The following is a 25,737-nucleotide window of genomic DNA, read 5'->3' as shown; positions in this document are numbered from 1 at the left end:
GTGGGCACACATTTACAGAAATACCATCCTTTTTAAATTCTGAGCAATGTACAGACAAAACTCTTATTTTATATACAGTATATAGATTACAAAAAGAGAACACACTTATTGATATCATTTTTCAACATAGTTACTCTGCTTTTCAATACACATGGTCCACCATTTCACAATCTTTCTGATACTGCATTACTTTACTTGCAGAAGGTTGACTCTTGAATTTTTTTTTGACTGGGGTTCCGGGATGCTTTCATTCCATGCTCTGACGTTTGCTGTCTGGTTCGAAGTGGTGAACCCATCCAGTGATGATCTGTTTCAGAAACGTTTCATCTTCATTAGCATGACAGTCCAGTATGGGCTGACAGATTCTCAGATGATTGCACTTCTGCTCTTCATTGAGTTGTTTTGGAACACATCTTGAACAGACTTTGTGAAAGTCAAGCCAATTATGCATGATTTCATATGCAGAACCATGGTTAATGTGCATATGGTTTGCCACGTCATCAACAGTCACTCGTCTGTTATTCAGGATCATATCGCACACTTGTTCGATATTGGCATCAGTTACGGCTGCAGATGGACACCCGGATCTTTCCTCATCCTTCATGCTCATGCGACCTCTTTTGAACTGTTCAGTCCACTGGTAAACACTTCGCTGTGGCAAAACATTGTCCCCGTATTGTACTGAAAGTCTTCTATGAATTTCCGTTCCTGGTACACCCTCAGACCAAAAAAACAGATTACGGAACGCTGTTCTACCTTGATGCAAGCAGAGAGTGGTGCGCCATCTTTACGTCGCAACAGCACAAGCTGATCTGATAATGCTGAAACCTACCACAGACATGGGCAATGGTACCATCTAGTGGCTGGTGAGCACACAATGCCATAGAGCCAACCTAAAGACAATTAGAGCAAAATTGCAGATACTTATTGACTTGCCTACGTATGTACATCTTCATTATAGACTGTTATGCCTTTCAGAGTTCAGTCTGAAAGCCTCTGTGAATTAACCTTCCACTTCTACAATTCTCTATTTGCAACTAGTTATGTGGCCATTTTTAGTTCCACAGTTCTTAACATTAAATCATTAACTGAGTCTAACCTTTGCCATCTGCTTCTCTCAGAGTCTATTATTCTTCTAGGTAACCTATCCTCCTCCATTTATCTCATGACCTCACCACCAAAGTCAGTTTACACAACAGCATACAACTTCAACCACCGAGTTCATTCCACCCACCTTTCCCTTTGTTTTTTATTAGCATAAAAACAATATCAATCCACTATCCATATTTTGGGAAAGTGGAGATTTCTAATGTAGTACTGAGCATGTTTTTAGGCAGAATGAAACAGACCTTGAACACATTATATTGTACATACTATACAGCAATAATACCCTCTCCATTGATTAAATATATTCCAGCATTCATTCCAATAACGGAGGATAATAATGTGACTGAGCAAGTTTGCCATGCGGTTAGGGGCATGCAGTTATGAGCATGCATTTTGGAGGTAGTGGGTTCGAACCCCTCAGTATGAAGTACTGGTACACTATTTAGGAATGTGAATTTTGGACATCTTACCTCATGTAATATATCATTGCCACTATGGAAATCTAGCGAAAGTGGCTAACTAGGGAAGCTGTAGTTCTGAAGTTTTGGTCTAGATTTTATTATTTTTATAATGTCTACCCTCTGACAAAGTCTCACATCTGCAACTCATTCTGTATGGCTAACACATAAAACAAGCATTAAATATAAAAATTGATTTGACATGAGTCATAACAACTTCTTTCTGCTCTCCTAATTTTTTGACAATTTTCAGATTTGTTAGTTTGCTAGAGGGGGGATGATATAGGAGAGAGAGATGTGTTCACAGCCAATTCTGGAGACCCAGCAACAGACTCCAAAAATATATTTACTTTTACAGCAAAATATCAGATTTCATTACCAACTACCAAACAATGAAAACTCCTTTGCTACAGGCCAATAGCTTGAAACAAATCAGTGTTACTACATGGGGACACAGTCCCTTCAAAAAGCCCTGTGTTATGTACCCCTGATGTGTTGGACAAATGGGTTTTATCACTATCCAGAACTTGTGCAGAACAATAATTAATATACAAATGATAGGGCACCTTGTCAACAGTTGGTTATCATGTGAGGAAGTAAGGTGAGGGACTAGGAAAAGAGAACATCATCGTGTGTGGCATGCTCTACCAGTGTTGGCTTCGGGAGTTTACAGAAAATTGACAATTTGATTATGGTATAGTAGAACAACAGCCATGTTGTTATCTCATGTAGACATCTGCCCATCCATTCATTATGATATGAGAAAACTGAACAAACAACCATATTAATAGACATTACAGACTGTTAGCAAAGAAAGAAAATGGAAAAACTCAGGCTAGAGTGAACAGAGCAAAGAACTGAAAGGGACAAACATGAAAACACAAAAAAAGGCAAATTCCAAATACCAGTAATCAAATGCTGCCTTACTCATAGATAGGCTCTATAAGGCAGTCTGAATGTGACTGAGCGTCCCCTTACATTCTTCATGTCTTTGAACCTCAGGTATCTGTGTTTCAGGCTCACAGTACACCTTTCCAAATTCTAAAGCTACCTCCTCCTTGATCTCCTCAATATTCTCTGATGTAAGGTGGGTATTAACAAATAATGAATGCTCTTCTATGGTCAAGAAAGTTCTGTTCACTTTCCATATCAAGTTCTGGGAATATCGCTGTTACAAGGCAATTCAGCTGTTTGCTGTAGGATGCTTTTCCAGTCTCCTAATTTGACCTACCCTCAGCAACACCTTCAGCAGTGTGACTTGTAATGGTTTGTGGTAAAGTTTCCACTTTAGGTTCCAGTCAATGTCTATTTCTTGTGGTTGGAGCTGCCACTTGCTTCAGCATCGCTATACTAGACTGGGCATAATCGTTCTGACGGGTAAGAACCTGCAATATCCCGCCCCACTGCAGATTATTTCATTATTTGCTTGTCATGCATAGAATGGGTGTAGTTTAAGTTCCTACAGGCAAGGTGAGGAACAGATTCTGGCCAAAGCGCCACTCAAAAAAAGGAACAGACACGTTTGGATTTCTCTCAAGTAACTATTTTCTGTTGGAGTTTTGTCCCTTCACCTTTGGTAGTACCTTACCGAGCCTGTAAGGTAGCAGAGGTGGTGATGGTTGTTGTTTTTGATGTTTTTATATTGTTTTGACCACTTAGGACCATGATTAATACTTATCAGCCTTTCTTGATTTCCAGTACTTGGTGGAGAATGTAGTTCTTCCCACTCTTTCTGAAAGATCCTTTATCCTGTGTACCCAGGTCTTGAACTTCTTTCTTAAACCAATTACCTCAGATTAGCCATTAAAGGTATTGGAAGGTGGAAGCCATCTCTTAAAACAAAAGTGATATGTTCCGAGCTGTCAAGTGGAGAAATAGCATGATATTACTTTAGTAAACAAATAAACTTTAATGGAGCTTTTAAAGGTAGGAAATATCATAAATATGAAGATAAAGTTGGAATTCAAAAGGACAAATAATTTTTTATAGGAAGAGGAATTTAGGGAATGGAGTGATTTATCAAGTGAAATTATCAATAAATTTCCAATTCCTTTGAAATCATTTAAGGAAGAACTGGGTAAACAACTGATAGGGGACCGTCCACCTGGGCTACAGCCCAAATGCAGATCAATAATGGATGGTCGATCGGCTGGTTCTGAAAATTACCTGCAGGAAGCCAGTCATGAAGGGCAACACATATGGCTGCAGTATGTCCTGCACATATTGTTCTGTCAATGTTCCTTGTATCACTACTAGAGATGACCGACTGTTGTATGCAATGTACCCCCCACCCCCACAGACCAGCATATCGGCAGTAGGGGTGATGTGCAACGGCAAAGTAAGGTCAAGTTGAGACCTCGAGATGTGAATATGGCTGTTGTCAGTGCACAACAAGAACCTGAATTCATCACAACTCGGTTCCAGTCAGTATCAGTCCAGGTTTGTCTTCATGACATAACTGTAAATGGAGATGACGGGGTTTTGGTATCAATGGCAGGATGTATATTGGGTGTGGTGAGACTAAATTTCTTTCAACTAAATGCTTGGAAATGGTTCAGGCAGACACAGGGACCTATAACAATAGTTCCACATGTGGCCAGTGTCCTCTCTCCTGGTGATTATCCGAGGGTGTCCTGAACCCAGCTTCCGTTTATCCATGCCCTCATGCATCCACTAGTCCCAGCATGCATCCCCTTTCAAACTCTGATAACTGGGTGAAATCCCTTTGATTTAGTTATAGAGGCATGTTGAGTCGTCAGTGAGCTTTACACAATTAGAAGCAGTTTAGCAGCATGTAGGTAGCCTCTGTGAGCTTTTATATTGGCCATAGATAGCAGTAATTTCACAGCTTCTGGTCGCAAGATTGTTTAAATAAACACAATAATCGTCAATAAACCGCTCACTACCGATCTGCAATTAGGGCTGATGCCCAGGTGACAAATTCTGCATCAACTGTTTACCTAGTCTTTTCTTAATTATTTTAAAGAAGTTGGAAATTCATTGAACATCTCCCTTGGTAAATTATTCCACTCCTTAATTATGATGTCGAGCGGTGGTAAATAACTCGACCCCACACAGGGACCAACGGCTTCGGGCAGATGAGCCCCTTTGGGTGGGGTGGTGGTCCTCTCAGTGTAGAAAATGACGCTGGAACCTATAATCTGTGTTTTTGGCCCAACGGCAGAACGGACGGAGGAACCTACTTTTTGTGGTTCTCAGCGGCTGTGGAGGCGGATGAGGTCATGCCAGCTGGACTGGCTGTGAAGGCACAACTCAATTGTATTTCAAGTCTGTGGCAGTCCGTTGCAGTTGTGGTACTAGAATCTGCATAACCCATTTCATTTGTGCCGCAGGGTATTCTTCCAACATCATAGTGTGTGGGTCACTACCTTGCAAGCTGCGATCCACCTTAAACAAAATCCTGCTTGTGGCACTTTTTCCTGCTGTCACGCCCTTCAACTCACATCCACTGGTGATGGGATAAGGATGGTGGAGGCAGGTTTTTGGGTTGAAACTGGAAGCCTCTAATTCAGACCTGCACATTAGCAGCAGATGTGTGATGGTCATCTTTCTGAGACCCCGTGACTACTCAGGAATTCGGTCCTGCATCTGTGTTTGGGAAGGCCTATTTAGGATCACCGCTGCCCACCCTGAATTGGGAAGGTCCTAGAAAATGTGGGATAAACATCGGTACTCAAACTCTCAGCCGGCTGGGAGGATGCACCCAACGGGTCACCCCTTATGCGGTCTAAAAATGAAGATTATCAAAACTCTGATTATAAGAACCTGGAATTTTCAAACCCTTCTGGATTTGAAAGACAATAACAGACCTGAGAATAGAGCAGGGCTTGTCACTCATGAGCTTGGGCGAATGAACGTTGGTATTGCTACCTTAAGCGAAACCAGACTGTCCAGTGAAGGTAAACTTACAGAGTTCAGCTCAGGCTACACAATCTTCTGGAAGGGAAAAGATGAGAGAGAACACCACATTCATGGTGCTGGATTTGCTGTGAAGACCACATTGGTGAATGATTATCAGCTAACTCCAACCACTGTCAGCAAAAGAATTATGACTCTCCAAATCCCACTCTCTGGAGCTAAATCTATGACACTCATCTCTGCATATGCTCCCACCTTGGATGCTGATGTAGAAGCTAAAGACCAATTCTACAACCTGCTGAGCACTACCATCACCAGAGTACCAACAAGAGACAAGCTCTTACTACTTGGCGATTCTAATGCCAGAGTTAGTAAAGATCACACCAGTTAAGGAGCAATGTGATGGGAAAACATGGACTTGGCAACTGTAATGCCAATGGTCTGCTGCTCCTTGGTTTATGTCCTGAACATGAACTCTTTATTACTAATACTCAGTTCCACCTGACTAATTGCTACAAGACCACTTGGATGCATCTTTGCTCAAAACACTTGCATATCCTTGACTATGTCATCACCAGGCAATGTGATAAAAAAGATGTCCTTGTTATAAGGACTGCAAGAATCTTCGATGACTGCTGGATAGATCATAAGCTCATTTTTTGCCGGTTGTAAAACTCAATCTGTTGCAAACCAAAAATATCCATCCACAACCTGCCCAGAAAGAAATTCCATACTTCTAAACTTCAGATTGAATCCATTGCTACAGATAACAGAAATGCAATCTCAAACAAACTGGTTAGTCATCCAGTCAGCAGTGATAGTAAAATAATCAGGAGTGGGCCACACTTCAGATGGTCATCACTGAGCCAGCTGAGGAAACAATTGGTTTTGTGGGGAAAAAAGACAAGATTGGTTTGATGAAAATAATAAAGAAATTAAGTGTCTAATCAATGCTAAAGGGGAAGTCCATCTATCCTATCTTCAAGATCAGTCTTCCAATGCAAAGAAATCACATTTCTTGAAACTTAAAGGAAAAAGTCCGGCACAAAATTAGGGAAATCAAGAATAACTGATGGCAACAAAAAGCTGAAGAACTGCAAAAACTATTTGATGCCCGTGACCTGCAAAACTTCTATGCTGGCATAAAGGAGATATATCGTCCAATTCAATCTTCATCGGGGTCATTAAAGACTGCTGACAACCACATAAAGGAGAAATTTTAAAGCGGTGGAAGGAACATTTCTCTATGCTTCTAAATAATGTCTTCAATGTCATTGAAGCCTTTCTTCATAATGTCTCTCAGCAGCCCCAACAGCCATGGATGGCAGTTTCACCTACATACAGAGATTTCACCAAAGCACTCAAGTATCTAAAACCAAGAAAGACTCCTGTTGATAACATCCTTACAGAAATGATAAAAAATTGAGGTATACCCTTGAAGACTAGACTTTTCACACTCATCCTCTTGGTTTGGGAAACTCGAGAAGTACCTGATGACTTGAAGAATGCCTTCATCATTATCCTCAAGAAAGGTGATCATAGCATATGTGGGAACTATTGTGGTATATTGCTATTGTCAATTGCAGGTAAAATTCTCGCAAGAATTCTATTAAACCAGCTCCAAGTTATCTCAGAGAGGATTTTGCCTGAGTCTCAATGTGGTTTCCGAACCTCCAGAGGCACAAAAGATATGATCTTCTGTGCTAGACAACTCCAGGAAAATTGCAGAGAACACACAGCAGCCTCTGCATTTAGTTTTCTAAGAATTGGAAAAAGGATCTGCCATGTGGAAAGTATTGAGACATTTTGGATGTCCTGAACGTTATGTGGAATTGCTTCAAGCTCTTCATGGTGGCATATCTGAACAGGTTCTTCATGGTAACTCAGTATCTGTTTCGTTCCCCATCACTCATGGATTCAAACAAGGCTGTGTGCTTGCTCCTACACTCTTTACACTGTACATGGCTGCCATGCTGCATAAATCATCTGCAAACAACTTAAGCATGGAGATTAAATTTCATTTGGATGGATAAGACAAACTTTAGAAGGCTCGTACACAACCACACCCAGCTTCCTGGAGCGAAGAAATGATGATGATGATGATGGAAGCCTTTTCAATCTGGCAAGAATTCACTCACAAAAACGTACTCTGGTTACCCGGGTGACAGAACTGCAGTATGCCGATGACTCCGCATCTTTTGCTCTAACACCTGCAGAACTACAACAGTCAGTCAACTGCTTTAAAACTGCATGTGATCGCTTCGGTCTTACCATTAATGTGAAAAAAATGAAAGTACTTGAACAACCTGCCCCAAGATTAATTCTTCCTGAGTTTATTATCTCCATCTTGGACACAACACTGGAACAGGTTGATCACTTTTCATATCTTGGAAGCATCTTGTCTAAACGGTGTACCTGCGAACAAGATGTTGACAAAAGAATTGGGGCTGTTCATGCAGCATTCAGACGGTTAATGCACAGAGTCTTCATTCTACAACTGCATTCTAAAACTGCATACCAAACTCATGGTGTACAAAGCTGTTGTCATTTCCACGCTACTGTATCACTGTAGACACTTTATCACTGTGATATCAAAAAACTTGAGCACTTCCACCAACAAAAAATGAGATACATCTTGAATATTAAGTGGGAAGATTATTTGACCAACACTGTAGTTCTCGACAAAGCGCAGCTAAATAGCATCGAGGCAACAATCACTGCTCATCACCTGAGATGGTTAGGCCATGTTCACCGCATGAGTGATACCCGGCTTCCCCGCCAAATTCTTTATGGTGAACTTTGCTCCATCAGTAGATCTCATGGAGGCCTCGTAAGCATTTTAAGGACCAGCTGAAACATATCATGAAGACAACTGGTATAAATATATAGACATGGGAAGAATTTTGCTGTGGACCGCCCACTGTGGCGGAACACTACATCCCGCTTGGAAGAGAACGCTGCAGACATCAAGAGGCCAAGTGACAAGCAAGAACGCTCCGTCAATTACGACCCCTCCCTCCTGCATCCATTCAGTGCGATTTGTGTGGGCATATGTTGTATACCAAGATTGGTCTGTTCAGTCATCGCAAACACATCCATAAACTGAGTAAAACTGGTCAATGTATGCAGGAAGAAGTTATATATACTCGGATCGAGTTACAGCTGATGATGATATTGATTGTATTTTAGAATCTCCTTTCAAGCTTATTAATCTACTAGTGTATTCCACGTTATGTCTCCACTGACAGCTTGGAACAACCTGTTTGATTGAGCAGCTCATCTCCTTACTCCCAAGTCTTCCTAACTCAAAGTTAGCAAAATTTTTCTAACACTACTTTTTTGTTTTAGAAATCACCATTTGGATCTTTTCCAGTTCTCGAATCAAGTAATTCTGGTGAGAGTCCCATACACTGCAACCATACTCTGATTGCTACTCATCTGACTATCTGCTTGAGATGTACAGTAACCACATGCTGAGTTTTGCAGCAAAAAGACAATTTCTTCACGAGTAAGTTTTTTTTTTTTTTTTTTTTTAATTTTTTTTTGTATATGAGTATGCTCACTTGGTGTCTCCAAATCAATCAATCAATCAATCAATCAATCAATCAATCAATCAATCAATCAATCAATCAATCAATCAATCAATCAATCAATCAATCAATCAATCATTGATCTCCATTTAAGACTATCAGAATCCATATCAATTGTTTACCCAGTTTTTTCTTAATGATTTCAACATTAACATCAAAGTGTGTCTGTCGTGTGTTGGTCGTCGTGACAAAAATGGCTAATGCTCTCATCCTGAAAGCAAGGGATTTACATTCAAATTCTGAGGGTAGTCATTTTTTACTCTTTCATCTCAAGAATATGATCACTTTACGAGTTCCTTAAATCCAGAACTTATATTCCAATATATGAAATATAGTGCATATTTACCTTTGAACAGATTATTAAGTCTTTTAACTGCTGTGCGAGGAAGAGCTAGTCGGGGGCTGGAATCATCTGGAAAAGAATTTAAAAGTCACATGATTTGCAGTTCACAGCACACCAGGAGCTGTAAATGAGCTATACTCATTTTAATATCTTAAATATCATGTGTTCACAAGCAAAACAAATTACTGTAGGTAATTTTTTGAGATATTGGTATTTTACGCTGCTCTTTGTGATTTGTTTCTGTTCTTTTCACCAGGGATATCCATATGAGGTCATTTTGATTACTTTTCTACCTGACATTTTTATGCTTGAGCAGGGTCTGCTGTTTCAATCTCGTCTTGCCATTTTGCATGATCTTGGGCATCATCTGGTCTTAAGTTCAGAGCCTTCATATCAGAATTTACTGTGTCATGCCAGCGCTACACCAATGGAGTTTTTCTTGCACCTTCTCAGTGATGATGCAATGCCCATTTGTTGGTGAACGGTGTCGTTCTTGACATGATGCAGGCGTGTGATGCCCATCGACAAATGGAGCACGTGCATTTGCATGGTGTGCAATTGACACTCAAAGAAGCTTTCTCAGCTGGTCAACATTCAACACCATATAATGCAACTATCATGCAGTGTATTTTGGACTTCAGATGTAGTGCCATCCTTCTGTAGCAGAGTACACCTGTGATTTCCCTCCATCTCATCCGTGCTGCCTTTATCCTACTTTGCAGTTCATCACCTATTCCACCATCAGCCTGTAGGAGACATTCTAGATGCCTGTAGCTTATGGCCTTCGGTAAGGTCTCTCCATGAATTTGGAGGGAACCCTTGTTTGGGATGGTTTCCAGGTATTTGGTCTTCTGTTTGTTCAGTCTAAGACTGGGTTGAGTTAGAGATGGCTGTTCCAATCTTCATCTTGATGCTGCAATCCTCTTCTGGTGGTATCAGCAGGGGCAACATCATCTGCATATAAGAGAGTCCAAGGGACACTCTTTTGCAGGTCCCATGTAACTGTGTCCATGACAAGGACAAAGAGCAGTGGGGCAGTTTGGAGTCTTAGTGTAACTGACTTCCACTGGTAAGCTCACCAGAGTGCTGACAGCACAATGTACGTGACTTGTGGTGTTCATGTATAGCATCTTGATGCAATCGATAAGCATTTCTGGTACACCATGGTCGCAAAGTGCATACTGAATCACACGATGTAGAACACAGTTGAAAGCCTTTTCAAGATCAAGGAAGGCAATATGCAGTCTCTTGGTGCTTTTCAATGAGCATTCTTGCAGTGAAGTTTGCATCGGATGTTCCTGCACCCGTGACGATGCCACACCGGTTACTAATGCCAATGATGTCACGCATTTGTCGATTGAGGATTCTCTCAAAAATATTCATTGTGAGCGGCAGGAGGTGAATTGGGCGGTGATTTGCACATTATGCTGGATTGCTTTTCTGCTTAAAGATAGGCACAGTGATGCTTGTAGCCCAGTCACTGGGAACAGAGCCAGAGTCAACTATGGCATTGATAAAGTTGGTCAGCCAGTTGATTGTCAGTTCTTTTAATTCCTGCAATTTCCAGAAGTCTGCTAGAAGGTCATCTGGTCCTGACACTTTGAGGTTCTTCATACTCTCGATGGCATTGATGACTTCCTCTGATGTGATGTGTAAGACAGGACCTGCTGTTGGATTACTTTCTGGAATAGGAGGATGTGGGAACTCACTTTTGGAAATCTCTTCAAAGTGTTGTTTGCAACATTTGAGGATGTCCTGTTTGTCCTGTTATTGCTGATCATCTTTGCCTTTTATGCACATATAGTGCTCAATATTCTGTGCTATCTTTGTTTGAGCTTTGGTCAGCCAGAAGATATTTTTCTCTCCTCCCTTTGATCGTGTTATATACAGGTCATTTAGTGACTGCACCTAGCTTCAGAGACCGCTTTCTTAACCTCACATTGGCTATGATACTGTATATCTTTCCCTGTTCTCTGGAGTCTTTTGTGAAATCCAGTTTCTATATGACTTCTTTTCATACACCTTTTTTTGGACTTGGAGAGTCCATAGCCACATTTGTTTGTCAGTATGGTGGGAACTAGGTTTTGTTATACCCAAGGTTACTGTGGCGGTTGCAGTGACAGATCTGCAGAATGTGGTCCACACATTGTCAATTGCATTCAGATCAATGCAAGGAAAATTTACACTGCCTGTTAAGGTCTCTTTTCGGTTTTTAAGCTTTCACCACTTGATCTTTTCAGGGGCACTTATCCCTCTGCCTGTACGTTTAGAGATCATTATGTCTGCTGTGAGCAGCTTATGTTAAGGGGCTACACAGTCAGATGGTATGACTTTCACATCCGATACTAGCCGGAGATCACGGCGTCAAACAAGGATAAAGTCAATTTGGCTGCTATAGTCATCTCTGGTGTAGGTGATGAAGTGGTTGATGCACTTTCTGAAAATTATATTACCAATAACCAAGTCATTTGCCATGGCAAAATCCAAAATTTGAGTTCCATCATCATTTTGAATCCCGTAGCCATTACCACCATGGCAGCTATGACCATCCTTGGTGCGACCAACATGCCCATTAATATTACCACAGAGAAGTGGAAACTCATCTTGAGGACACACTGAAACATGATCTTGCAGCTTCTGCCAAAACAGTCCCTTTTCTAGGGCATCACAACCAAACTGTGGAACATACACAGAAAATACACCAAGTCGACACGATGCAGTGTCGACTGTAATTGACATAAGACGGTCTGAATAGTGCTGAACCTCTGCAACTCGATCTCGCTGGCTGGCACAAACAATGACAGCAACACCATTCCTGTTGGATGTACCATGGTAGATCATTTTATAGCCATCTCCAATGTAACAAGATGTCAGGCCTATTCAACGTGTTTCTTGCACACATGCAATGTCCACTTTCCATTATTCTAGCATCGCTGCGAGTTTGTGGCTGGTTCCAGTGAGAATCCAAATGTTGAACATGGCAATGTGTAAATTTTGTCTGCTTTGGGCTACCTTCTTTAGCTAGTTCTGCCCTTGAACCAGTATCGCTTGTCTATTTGTTGCAGCGGTCAGGTGAGACAACTGACATGGACATGATCCATAGGTTGCAATGGAGATACTGACCGGCTTTTTGCCACAACCTGGCATCAGGCATTTTACAGCTACATGTGTTTTGCTTGTAAGCCCATGATATATTCCCAGATCAGCAGTAATATTCATTGTAGACAACTTGATACAGGAAGTGATCAGCAGAAAATTATGTCCCTAAGCATGACCGAAAGAATGGAGAACATGATCATATTTCTTGGCTTCGAGATTTATCTACTCTTTGCCAACCACAATGGGTTCTATGATTTTAGAATAAGTTTAAATGCTAAAATTCATTACCAATTGCCTTAAATATGTATCACAGAGTTAAAGCAAAAATAAAGACTGTAGCACAAGATCAGGTACATAAGGTTTGATATTGATTCTTATGTACAAAATTTCATATATTTTCTGTGTCAGGAGTATGAACATAGATTTATTGTAAATTAAAAAGTACTCTGTTGATGATTTCCTCTTTGTTCAATTTCTTTCTGCTGCATGAGAGTGTTAATAATCAGATATAAGGATGAAGTAAAGAAGATATGAATAGCAAATAAACCAAGATGAAGGAAAATTACCTATAGAATAAAATGTGATGTACTAGCATCTAATGTAGATTAATTTATCATAGAACAAAGTATATTTTAAACATTTTTAATGTGGACCAGATAATTTGATCAGAATCAATCAATCAATCAATCAATCAATCAATCAATCAATCAATCAATCAATCAATCAATCTGAACTTGGGACTGTCACTCAGGTGGCAGATTCCCTATCAGTTGTTTACCAAGTCTTTTCTTAAATGATTTGAAGGAAGTTGGAAAATTATTGAACATCTCCCTTGATAAATTATTCCAATCCCTAATTCCTTTCCTATAAATAAATATGTGCCCCAATGAACCATTAGTGCAGCAAATTAGGATAATGAAAATATTCGAGTTGAAAAAGTAGACATTCAGAGATGATGTGATTCCAACAAAGGGTGACAGTCAAGTAGTCAAGTAAATATATGATTTAATTTTCATCTAGTAGAGCTATTCCACCAAGTTTAGGAGATAAGTTTCATGAATAATAATAAATCTGGGGAACTGTCATTATGCTCATTCTGATAACTAAGGCATGTGCCAGTTCTTTTTGTTTAGAGACAAATACTTTAGTAGAGACAATGCTCTTTATCTAATAGTAAATATCTCAATGCAAAATAATACTTTTGAAAATGAATGAGAAAATAAGATTGGTAATTGATAAAAATGGGGTATTAGAAAAAGCAAACACAAATCTCAAGTTGTCTGAGATTTCAGAAGAATATCGAACAAGATTCAGTGAAGTTCTTATTTTTGGTAAGTTAAATTTATTCTGTAAACTGGAGTACAAAGGAATGGTGATAGCGATAACCTAATATCACTAAGCTGCCATATATACAGCAACAGTAAGACAATTAACTTACAGATTTTTAAAGCTTAGTGATAGGAATCCAAGAAAAGATGATGTTATGGTATGTATAATATAATAATGAATAGTGATAGATGAGAGAATGGTTAAAAAAAGAGCAAAATAGCTTTAGAAATGGAAGATCAATGGTGGACCCTATCTTTAGTAGGAGATAGTTGATGAAAAGACATTGGGAGTATGGCAAAGATCTAGTGATGACAATTCTCGATATAGTAAAGGAATATGACAGTGTACCCAGGAAAAAGATATAGGAAACAAAGGTAAGAAAGGAGTTGGTAAACAAGCAACAGAAATTCTATATGCAATGTATGTTTTAGCTGTGTTCCAACCCAAGGTGGGAGAAGGGAATGGGCTAAGGCAGGGAAGCATGTTGTCACCACTATTATTTACACATTTATACAATGATGAGCAGTTGAATTAGAGATAGCTGCCTTTTCCCCAAAGTGGCACTTTGGTCTGCCTGGCAAATGTAATAGTTTGCTATTTGCTTTATGTTGCACCAACACAGATGGGTCTTATGGCGACAATGGGATAGGAAAGGCCTAGGAATGGGAAGGAAGTTGCCGTGGACTTAATTAAGGTACAGACCCAGGATTTGCCTGGTGTGAAAATGGGAAACCACGGAAAACCATCTTCAGGGCTGCTGACAGTGGGGTTCGAATCCACTATCTCCTGATTACTGGATACTGGCCGCACTTAAGCGACTGCAGCTATCGAGCTTGGTGTGTAACAGTTTGGTGTGACACAAGACTACAGTATATTCAAACAGAGTACTGGTCATCTGATTAACAGTGGAGCACCAGATGGGTAAGACACGAGATCTTAGAGCATTTGATCACGGCCAAATTGTCGGTGCCAGTGTACTGTATGGACCATTCCATTCCGATTTTTTGCAGGCTTCCCACGGGCCACTGTGTCAAGAGTGTACTGTGAGTTCATGGATTGAGGCAAAACCTTCTCCCTCAGAGTCAACTGCTGTGGTGTACATGTTAATGACAGGGGTTGCCATAGTGTAGCTTGAATGGTAAGAACAGATAGGCGGACCACAGTGTAGCAGATCACTCATGAATTCAATGCTGGACGACAATGAAGTTTGGGCAGCCATACCAACCAGAACCATCTCCTTGCAATGGGATTCAGAACCCGCAATCTCTCTAACATACCTTTGTTCACCACACACCACAACACACAAGAATGACATGGGCAGAGGAACAATGCCATTGGGCTTTCAAAGCACGGAAATATTTTGCCTGGACAGATGAGTCCAAGTACCAGTTGGTACATCCCGATGGCAGGATACGAATGCATTGCCATGCTCATGAAGCAATGGATCTATCTTGCCAGCAGGTACAGTTCAGTCTGGCAGTAGTGGTGGTATCTTCATATGGCGACCATTCTTATGGGATCTGCCAATGTCATTCACTGGCAAATGATAGAGGAACTTTCATTTTTAATGGAGATTCCAAATATCAGTTTTCAAGTGTGTAAGATGTTAAGTTTTTGAGATATACTGTAGATATGCTTATTTTAAATTTTCACCCACTTTTTCAATTATTTTGACCCTCTCAAGTGCATTTTCCAATTCCAATATAGTATGTTTTTTTTTTTTTTTTTAATTTTTAAAGGAGATTAACAAATGCCAAATTTCACATCTTCAGTTTTGAGATATCAATATCTCCATAAAAAATATTCAATCCCTTTTTCAGTCCTTTTCTCCTCACCCCCATCTCCTGCACCCTATTAAAAATAAAGAAACAAATTTTTTTGTTTTCTGAAAATACACTGAAAGATAAGAATTGAAAAAGGGGGGGAAGTTTTATAATGAGCTCTCAAAACCTAATATGTTACATGTAAAAATTGGTATTTGGAATCACCTCAAAAAGTAAAGGAATACATACTTTTCTGTTTTTGGAAAATCCACTTAAGGTAAAGGAGATTCCATGTACAAATTTTCATGTCCATAACATATTCAGCTTTTGAGATATAAGTATCCTCAAAAAGAATTTAACTCCTTCACTTCTTTTCACCTCCCTCTACCCCCACTCAATTAAGTGGGCTTCCTGAAAATAAAAACAAAAAAATACATGTTTCTTTATTTTTAAAGGAGACATCTTAAGTTTTTGAGATATAAGTAACCTCATAAAAAAATTCAATTTCTTCATTTCTTTTCATCCCCTCCCCCTCCCACCAAGTGAATTGTCTGTAAAAAATCGTTTCTTCATTCTTAAAGAAGATTCCAAATACCAATTTTTCACGCCTGTAAAATTGTAAGTTTTTGAGATATACTGTAGATATCTTTATTGGTATTTTAAAAATTCACCTGCTTTTTCAGTTATTTTGAACCCTTTAATTGGATTTTCTGAAAACAAAAGAATATTTCTTTATTTTTTAAAAGAGATTCCAAATAGGCCTACCAATTTTCACATTTGTGACATCTTCAATCTTTTACATATAAGTATCCCCATAAATAAGATTCAACCCCTTTTTCAGTCCTTTCCTCTCTCCCCTCCCCCCAATTAAGTGGATTTTCCCAAAACGAAAAAATATTTCCTTTATATTTAAAGGAAAAAACAAAAAGTATGTGTTCCTTTATGTTTCGAGGAGATTCCAAATACCAGTTTTTACATCTGTAACATGTTAGGTTTTTGGGAATTACTTATTTAAAAATTCATCCCCTTTTTCACTTCTTTTCATCCCCCTTAAATGTATTTTCTAAAAACAAAAAAAATATGTGTTTCTTTATTTTTAAAGGAAATTTTCACATCTGTAAACTGTTAAGATTTTGAGGTATACATATATTCATTTAAACAATTCATCCCGTTTTTCACCCCCTTAGCGACAGAGTACCCAAAAGTCCTCCCTTAGTGAGCAGCCACGCTGTAATATAAATGTGTCCCCAAAATTTCAATTATGTCCAGTAGTTTTGGCTCGGCTCAGTCAGTTAGTCAGTCAGTCAGGACATGTTATTTTATATAGATGATATGAGTAAGGAACTACAATTACAAATAAGGTTTTTGTTGATGTTCTACTGTATGGAGTAATAAATAAGTTAGAGGATTGTGAGCAACTGAAAAAAGACCTCTACAAAATTGTGAGATGGACAGCAGACAATGCTATGATGGTTAACCCTCTGGCACTCGCATGGTCTACATGTGTATTCCAGCCATTTTGTTTTACACATAATAGCCAACAGCAATGGAGGGATATGATTTCTAGTGCCTTCCTTCCATCTAATCTCATGATGACTTAGTGAGAATTTGCACTTCTAAGGAGTTGGATCTGTGCGCAATTTGACGTCGAAGTTGACTGGGCTACACCTGTAGCCCACGTGAGTAGTTGTGTTAAGTTACTATGTCAGTGGCTGGCGCTAGCAAGGAGGATGTTATCCGATAATGGTTAGATGAAAATAATGATGAGAATAGTGCTGTGCAAGATGAAAGCGATGATGGACAGGAAGATTGTGTTACGGAAGAGGTGCACTATTCTGATAGTGAGGAAGTGAATGAGAATATCAATCAAGATCGTTATCATACTTCCTCAGATGATCTGCAGGATGATAGTGATGATAGCTCTTGCTATGGGAAGGAAAAATGTATGTGGAGGAAGTATAATGTACCAGAGAACCTCCATATTCGAGCTCAAGAGCATCACTCTTCACTTGACAGGATATAAAGGTGAAGCTAGGGGGTGCAGACTGAGATGTTTCCAGATGAGGAAAAAAAACCTACAACCTGTTTTCCAGTCTTTGACCGGGTCAGGGGTGTATTGAATGAACTATTATTACAATAAGCTATTATAACAATGAGGTCACCACTCCCAAAGTGATTTATTAATGACTGATATATGCTATTAAATGATAATGGACAGTGTTGGTGGAATGAAAGATGACAGGGAAAACCAGAGTACCTGGGGAAAAAACGGTACCGCCCCCGCTTTGTCCAGCACAAATCTCACATGGAGTGACTGGGATCTGAACCACGGTATCTAGTAGTAAGAGGCCGATGTGCTGCCATCTGAGCCATGGAGATTCTTCCAGATGAAAATGCTGAAAAAATTGTTACGATCTGCACTAATATGTATAACATAGACCTGGGCATCAAAGAGATGCAAAGCCTTCAGATGTAGAAATTTGTATTTTTGGTATTTTCTTTCTGATAAGGTGTTCAGCTTCCAGAGCAAGGCTACAAGATAGACCGGTACTATTTGTGTGGTTGGAGTAGGCAGATCAATGAAGAATTATGTGTGTTGTAGATGGAGAATTTACCCTCATCATTTAGCTCATGTGTGCAGGGAGTGTTTAGAGTGATTAGATGAATGAGTGACCTATGTTTCTGTTTTTCCTCAAATCAAACAAACTCCATGGCTCAACAGTCTCAAAGGGCCATGCCTCCCAAGCGATCGCTGCTCAGCCCGTAAGTCTACAGTTTACAAGGTGTAGTGTGGGCGGTATGACGAATCCTCTCAGCTGTTATTCTTGGCTTTGTAGATCGGGGCTACCTTCTCACTGTCAGATAGGTCCTCAACTGTAAAATTTGCTGGGCTGAGTGACTCAGACAGTTGAGGCACTGGTTTTCTGATCCCAACGTGACAGATTCAATCTTGGCTCAGTCTGGTGGTATTTGAAGGTACTCAAATATGTCAACCTCATGTCGATAGATGTCCGCCTCTGTAGCATAACGGTTAGTGTGATTAGCTGCCGTCCTCGGGGGCCCGGGTTCGATTCCTGGTACTGCCAGAAATTTAAGAATGGCAGGAGGGCTGGTATGTGATTGAAATGGTACACGCAGCTTACCTCCAATGGGGGTGTGCCTGAAAAGAGCTGCACCACCTCGGGATGAGGACACGAGTTTATTATTTATTTATGTCGATAGATTTACTAGCATGTAAAAGAACTCCTGTGGCACTAAATTCCAGCACCTCGGTGTTTACAAAAGCTGCAAAAGTAGTTAGTGGGACGTAAAGCAAGTAACATTATCACTCACTTGTAATCACGTAGGCTGAGTGGACCTTGAACAAGCCCTCAGATTCAGACAAAAATCCCTGACCTGGCTGGGGGTCAAACCCAGGACATCCAGGTAAGAGGCAAGCACACTATCCCTACACCACACATCTGACTCTGAGTTTTCCCACAAACATTAACATGTCATAATAGTCTGAAAAAGATAAAAAATCAAGACATAGACTGACAGATTTTTGAGGCTGAGGAATCTCTTCTTTTTGTTGTTGTTTTTATTATAGTTCAGCCCTCATTTAATTATTTTGCTTGATATTTCTATATTAAACTATTCAAAATAAACCAATTTTCAAAATATGAAAGATTTATTAAGTTCTGGCAAACCAAAAATCTCCTAAATGTCTTCAAATTTATGTTATTTTTCAAATATGTAAAATTCAAAATTACATAGCTTTAATAATTATAGAATTAAAAGTGTATAAATCTGAAAATAGCTTGAACTGAGTGTAAGATGTATTAGAGTTGAGTGTTGATTAAATCCTTAATATAAAATATAACATGATAATAAATTAGATAAATGAAAAAGTAAAATAAATTTGTGGACTACGCATGTAGCTCACGCTAGTGTTCCAGTTACAAAATTTTGCGTAAATGCTGGAGGGTTAACAGGGTAAAAAGTTAGGTTGTAAGTTACACGAAAAGGAGAAGTCCTCTCAGTTTTAATAACTGTGTTGATGGAATGAGAGTAACTCACGGGGATCACTGTAAGTACCCAGGTGTTAATATAAGGAAAGGCCTTCATTGGGGTCATCACATGAAAGAGATTGTAAATATGGGTTATAGATCTCTTCACATGGTTATGAGAGAATTTTGTGGTTGTACTAAGAATGTAAAGGAGAGGGCATGTAAGTTTCTGGTATGACCCAAATCAGAGTATGGTTCTAGTGTATATGACTCTCACCAGGATTACTTGATAGATGAACTGGAAAATATCCTAAGAAAAGCAGCACGATTTGTTCTGGGTGATTTCTGATAAAAGAGTAGTGTTACAAAAATGTTGCACAGTGGGCTGGTAAGATGTGAAAGTAAGGAGACAAGTTGCTCAACAAAGAGGAATGTTTCGAGTTGTCAGGATAGGGATGGCTTGAAATGAAAGGAGATGAATATGCTTGAGTGGAATTTTTAAAAGTAGAAAAGATCATAAAATGAAGATAAAGTTGGAATTCAAAAGAGCACATTGGGGCAAATATTCATTTATAAGAAAAGGAATTAGAGATTGTAATTTATTGAAGGGATATTTTGATTTAAGAACTAAGTAAAGAACTTTTAGGGAATATGCCACCTGGGCAACAACCCTATATGCAGATCAATGGTGATTGATTGATTGATTGATTGATTGATTGATTGATTGATTGATTGATTGATTGATTGATTGATTGATTGATTGATTGATTGATTGATTGATTGATTGATTGATTGATTGATTGATTGATTGATTGATATACCATCTAATTTATTTATTTTCTCTACAGAACTCATCTGGTTTTATCAGTTTGTTCCATCACTTTCTGATTCGGCTGTCCTTCCCAGATTAACTTACAATTTGTTGCTCATGCTTTCTGTGAACTACAAACTCAAACCAGTTAGGAATTTATTGCAGCAAAGGTGGCCACAAATGTACAATATTTGTACAGAATCTAAACTATAAATATTGGTTGTCACTTTGTACAGAAGTTTACCACAGATATCTTTCCAATTTGTACAAGTTATGGTAACATTTTTGGATATTTTCACATAAAATAGGGATGTACAGTTGGAAGAAGGCAACAGATGAGAGAATAATGAAATGAGAAGACATCTGGGAAGAATTTTACATGATGGACGCAGTGATGAACCAGACCTAGACAGGCACAAACCAGGAGTTACGAATTTCCCAATAGGTCAGCTGGAGAGTTTACATTGAGCAACAAACTCCCAGCAGAAAAGGAAGAAATATTTGTATCAAACAAAATATTAACCAACCAAATATTTTGTATGAATCAAAGTAGCCCCTTCTTCTTCTTCCTCTTCATATTATTATTATTATTATTATTATTATTATTATTATTATTATTATTATTATGATTATTCAACATTTCTTTGTTTGGATGCAATCTGATATCTTCTCATTGCATACTTTTATTTTTGAAATGATGATGTTCTTTTGTGTCAGTTGAATCTTCATAAAAATTTGGTAAATATTTTTTGTTTCAGTACAAACATATTCTCAAATTCAGGTTTCCAAGTCTTTACGCGACAACTGCCTACCTACAGTACCGAGATCATTTGAAAATTCATGAGCAATATGTTCAGCAAGCAATTCACCCATGGTTTTTGAATACCAAAGTGAAGTAAGAATCTTTACTGAATACAAAGTAAGCAGTTGCTGGAAAAAGATTGTTAAAGATTGCTGCTGGATCTTATGCATCTCGCTACTTGTTAACTTGTTACTCCAGAATTTGAAACAAAGTCATATGGTTGAGTGGGGTTCACTCTCTACCACTAATACAACATATGGCAGTAAAATGCAAAATATGGCAAATGATTTGGTGCATCAAGAAAGTTTGAAAATTAATGTACTTTACATATGACCAATAAGGCACATTTCTGATAAAAATATGGATTTTTCATTTATGAAATTAATTTGATTGCCTAGTTCTTTTGATCACCTATAAATACAGTACTCTTCAATCTACTGAATATTGGAAAGGATTTTAACCTTGCCATGGCCAATGCATGTCCATATAGTAGACACCTCTTGTGACACAATAACCAGACATATAAAGTATACAAACCCTTTATCTGATTTATGTTGTTCACATCCACTGTGCCTTCTAGCATGTCCTTTGAAACGAGATAGTCTGCACTCATTCCAGAGCGGGACAGAGGAACTGGAAACATATTATAATTGCATTATTATTTTGATCATAATTGAGTACGGTACTGATTTTGTTTTCTATAGAATAGAAATGGTATATATGTAGATATCATTTTACTAAATACAACTTTGAAGCTTTTCAGTATGTCAAAACACTAATTATAACATTATAATACTATAACATACCTGCTTTACAGGTATATTATAGTGTTATTTGTGTTGTTTTACAGATATATTATAAGTTAGTGTCTATGCATTATAATTAATGTTTTAACAAACTTGATAGCTTCAAAGTTGCATTAACTGAGTCGACACTAAAAAAGTATGGCTACCTTCTCAACAAATTTTACTAAATATTCAAGAAATAAATTAAGAGAAATCAAATTGAGCAATACTTAAACACTGATGGGTTGAAGGAGCACTCTTAGCTACTCTCTCTCTATCTCAAAAACAGCCTGTTTTTAATTCTTTGATGATATTCTATTCTGAAACTTCATTGTTGTTCGTGGAAAACTGATAAATCATCATTTTTATTCTTGTCATATTCTACATCTACTTCTTCCTTTCCCTTTTCCCAATTCAAATGGGGTCAGGTCTCTTCATACTGCTGTGCCATATTGTTTGATCTTGTGTTGTTACTATTGGTAAGCTGGCAATCCTCATTTACATTTTCTTTGTCAACCACATCACAGTCAGTCTCAGTCAGCCTGCCTCTTCCATTAGGTGGATTTGATATACTAAATGTTTCTTTGACAACACAGAAATTGTCCTTCCTTCTAATAAGGCTTAATAAGAGGGTCACACAAGACAAGAAATTGCACAGAAAAACTAAAGTTGATGAATTTGGGACTTATCTTAAATCACAATTCAGTTGTTGGATAAGTGAAGGGAGTAATGTGGATACACTTTGGGCTAAATTTAAAGGATCATTTGGGAAGGAGAGAAGAGATTTGTACCTGTTAAGAAGGGTAACATGACCTCAGACCCTGTTTTTTATACAAGAGAAATAAGAAAATTGAAAAGAAAATGTAGAATAGTAAACAGGAAAATCAAAGAGGGTAGGGAGAGTAGAGAAACTAGAAAACAGCTCATGAGGGAACTGAATAGAGTGAAAAAGGAAGCAAAAGAGAAATATATGAAGAGGGTAAAGACCACAAAGGGAAATGGAAAAAGCTGTATTCATATATCAGGAATCAAAAAGGAAAAGGAATCCAAATCCCTACAATGGTGGGAGAAGGGGGTGAACACTATTTAACAGATACAGAGAAAGCAAACCTATTTAGTAGGGAATTCAGAGATTCAGTAGATGATTGTCAGGAGTTGGAACCCGAAACAGAAGATAGAGAGGGAGAGACACAGAGGGAAACAAGAAGCTTCTCATTCACAAATGAAGATATTTTCAGAGAAATCCAACTGCTTCAGCAACGAAAAGCAGCAGGAATTGATCAAATTACTGGGGAGGTGTTAAAGACAATGGGGTGGTACATAGTGCCTTATTTAACATTTCTCTTTGACTATGTCATAAATAATAGTGTAATACCAAAGATAATACCAAAGGAATGGAAGGAATCTATAATAATACCAATTTATAAAGGAAAGGGTGATAAAGGGAAACCAGAGAACTACAGACCAATCAGCCTGACTAGTATAGTTTGTAAAACACTGGATAGTTTAATATCAAAGTACATCAAAGGAATATGTGATGATAAAAATTGGTTCATGAGGAGCCAGTTTGGATTTAGAAAGAAATTTTCTTGTGAGGCACAACTGGTGGGATTTCAGCAGGACATATCAGATCAATTGGATTCAGGAGGCCAGTTAGATTGCATAGCCATAGATCTTTCCAAAGCCTTTGATAGAGTGGAACATGGAATATTATTAAAGAAATTGGAGGGAATAGGATTGGACGTAAGGGTTACACGCTGGATAAAAACATTTCTAAATTCAAGGGTTCAGAAAGTCAAAGTAGAAAATAATGTATCGCAGGAAAAGAAAGCTTGTAAGGGAATTGCACAGGGTAGTATAATCGGTCCATTACTTTTCTTAATATACGTAAATGATTTAGGGAATAATATAACATCAAAAATAAGATTGTATGCAGATGACATAATTGTTTATAGGGAAATAAATAACATTGAGGATTGTTCAGAATTACAAAGGGTCCTTGAGAGTATCCAACAATGGGTTGAAGAAAATAATATGAAGGTTAATGGAGGCAAATCAACTGTTACAACATTTACAAACAGGAGTTTTAAAACTGAATTTGAATATACTTTGGATGAGGTAGTTATCCCAAAAGATGGCCAGTGCAAATACTTAGGTGTGAGATTTGAAAGTAATTTGCACTGGAAAGATCATGTGGATGATATTTTTGGGAAAGCATACAGAACGGTACATGTCATAATGAGGCTACTTAAAGGATGCAACAAAGAATTAAAAAAGAAAAGTTACTTAAGAATGGTTTGCCATTATTGGAATATGCAAACAGTGTTTGGGATCCTCACCAAGAACACCTAATAAAAGAAATAGATAGTGTGCAAAGGAAAGCAGCAAGATTTGTAACAGGGGATTTCAGGAGAAAGAGTAGTGTATCAGAAATGTTAAAGGAACTTGGGTGGGAAGCTTTAAGTAAGAGAAGGGAGAAAACTAGACTTATAGGATTATATAGAGCTTATACAGGAGAAGAAGCATGGGGAGATATCCGTGAGAGGCTTCAGTTGGAAAATAATTATATCGGCAGGACTGACCACAAATATAAAATTAGAAGGAATTTTAGCAGAAGCGATTGGGGTAAATTTTCATTCATTAGGAAGGGTGTGAAGGAGTGGAACAGTTTACCACGGGTAGTATTTGATCCTTTTCCAAAATCTGTACAGATATTCAAGAAGAGAATAAACAGAAACAGAGAAAATAAATGAAATGTTAGAGGGCATTCGACCAGTGCAGGTTAATGTAAATAAAAAATGTGTGTGAGTAAGTTAATTCCATCCCCTGGTCTAAGGAGTTTGGACAGCCAAAGTAGGGGACTGCCTGTAGGGGTGAAGTACAGTGGGGACTTCAGTGCAGACCCCTGGGACTGCTACGGTAGCTGTGAAGGCCCATCAGAAACTCTGAAAAGTGGTGGCAAAAGGGGCTCTGGTTAAGATGCAGCAGGTCGCTATGCTACTTAGGTTCCAGAATGGGTAAAAAAAAAAGTAAATAAATGCAATGAAAATTTTAATCTTATACCAGTTGTATAGTATCATTTGAAGTAATTCCACATACTGTATATCAGTTGACTATATTTGTAAGTAGTACAAGAGATATTATAAGTAGAATTTTGTAAACAATATAAATTTATTAAGGATGAGCTGTGTGTTTAATAGAAAATATTGTTAGCGTAAATTGTATAATATTGTATTATAGGAAAATGTTCTTCTCTTGTTAATTTAATATCTAGTGCTTGACAATAATGTATATTAGTGTACCATTTGCCACCGAGGTAGACACCTCATTTGCAAATAAAGAGATTTTGATTTTGATGACCATACCATCTCGTGCAGAACTCCTTAAATCTCTGTGTAATCTGGGCAACTTTAAAGGAACTGCTTACATACCATCTTTACATCATCTTCCTCAACTCTTTTCCCTTTTTTGTTACTTTTCCCACACCCTGGTGAGGTTGGGAGTGTGACCTGGCCCAGCTGGATCCCCTTCTTGATAACAATCTATGTGGAAGGAAGTATTCACTGTTGCTTGTAGTAGTTAGTAGTGTGGTGTTTTGAGTGCAGATGAAGAGATATGTATTGAGACAAACACCAACATTCAGTCCTTAAGCTAAAGTAATTAGCTAGTCATGGTGAATATACTGACCCAGCCAGAAATCAAACCCTAGCCCCTCTGGCCTGGTATGCTGACCATTCAGCCAAGGAGCTGGACAACTCAGCTTCCTTAATATCCTTAAATTT

At 38.4% G+C, this 25,737-nt stretch overlaps 1 protein-coding gene across 2 annotated transcripts in view; it reads right to left on the bottom strand.

The window, feature by feature from the left end:
* Window positions 1–25,737, bottom strand: part of LOC136857947 (uncharacterized) — a 177,972-nt gene that overhangs the window by 5,385 nt on the left and 146,850 nt on the right. For both annotated transcript variants that reach the window (XM_067137071.2, XM_067137072.2), the window contains 2 exons: window positions 21,708–21,803; window positions 9,381–9,446 (listed from right to left, as the gene is read on the bottom strand). In XM_067137071.2, the coding sequence (XP_066993172.1) occupies window positions 9,381–9,446; window positions 21,708–21,803 (162 nt within the window). The remainder of the gene's footprint in view (window positions 1–9,380; window positions 9,447–21,707; window positions 21,804–25,737) is intronic.

Source organism: Anabrus simplex, chromosome 1 (assembly GCF_040414725.1).
Source record: "Anabrus simplex isolate iqAnaSimp1 chromosome 1, ASM4041472v1, whole genome shotgun sequence".
Lineage (NCBI taxonomy): Eukaryota > Metazoa > Arthropoda > Insecta > Orthoptera > Tettigoniidae > Anabrus > Anabrus simplex.
The sequence above is the reverse complement of the archived record's forward strand: the minus strand, read 5'-3'. Positions and strand labels throughout refer to the sequence as shown.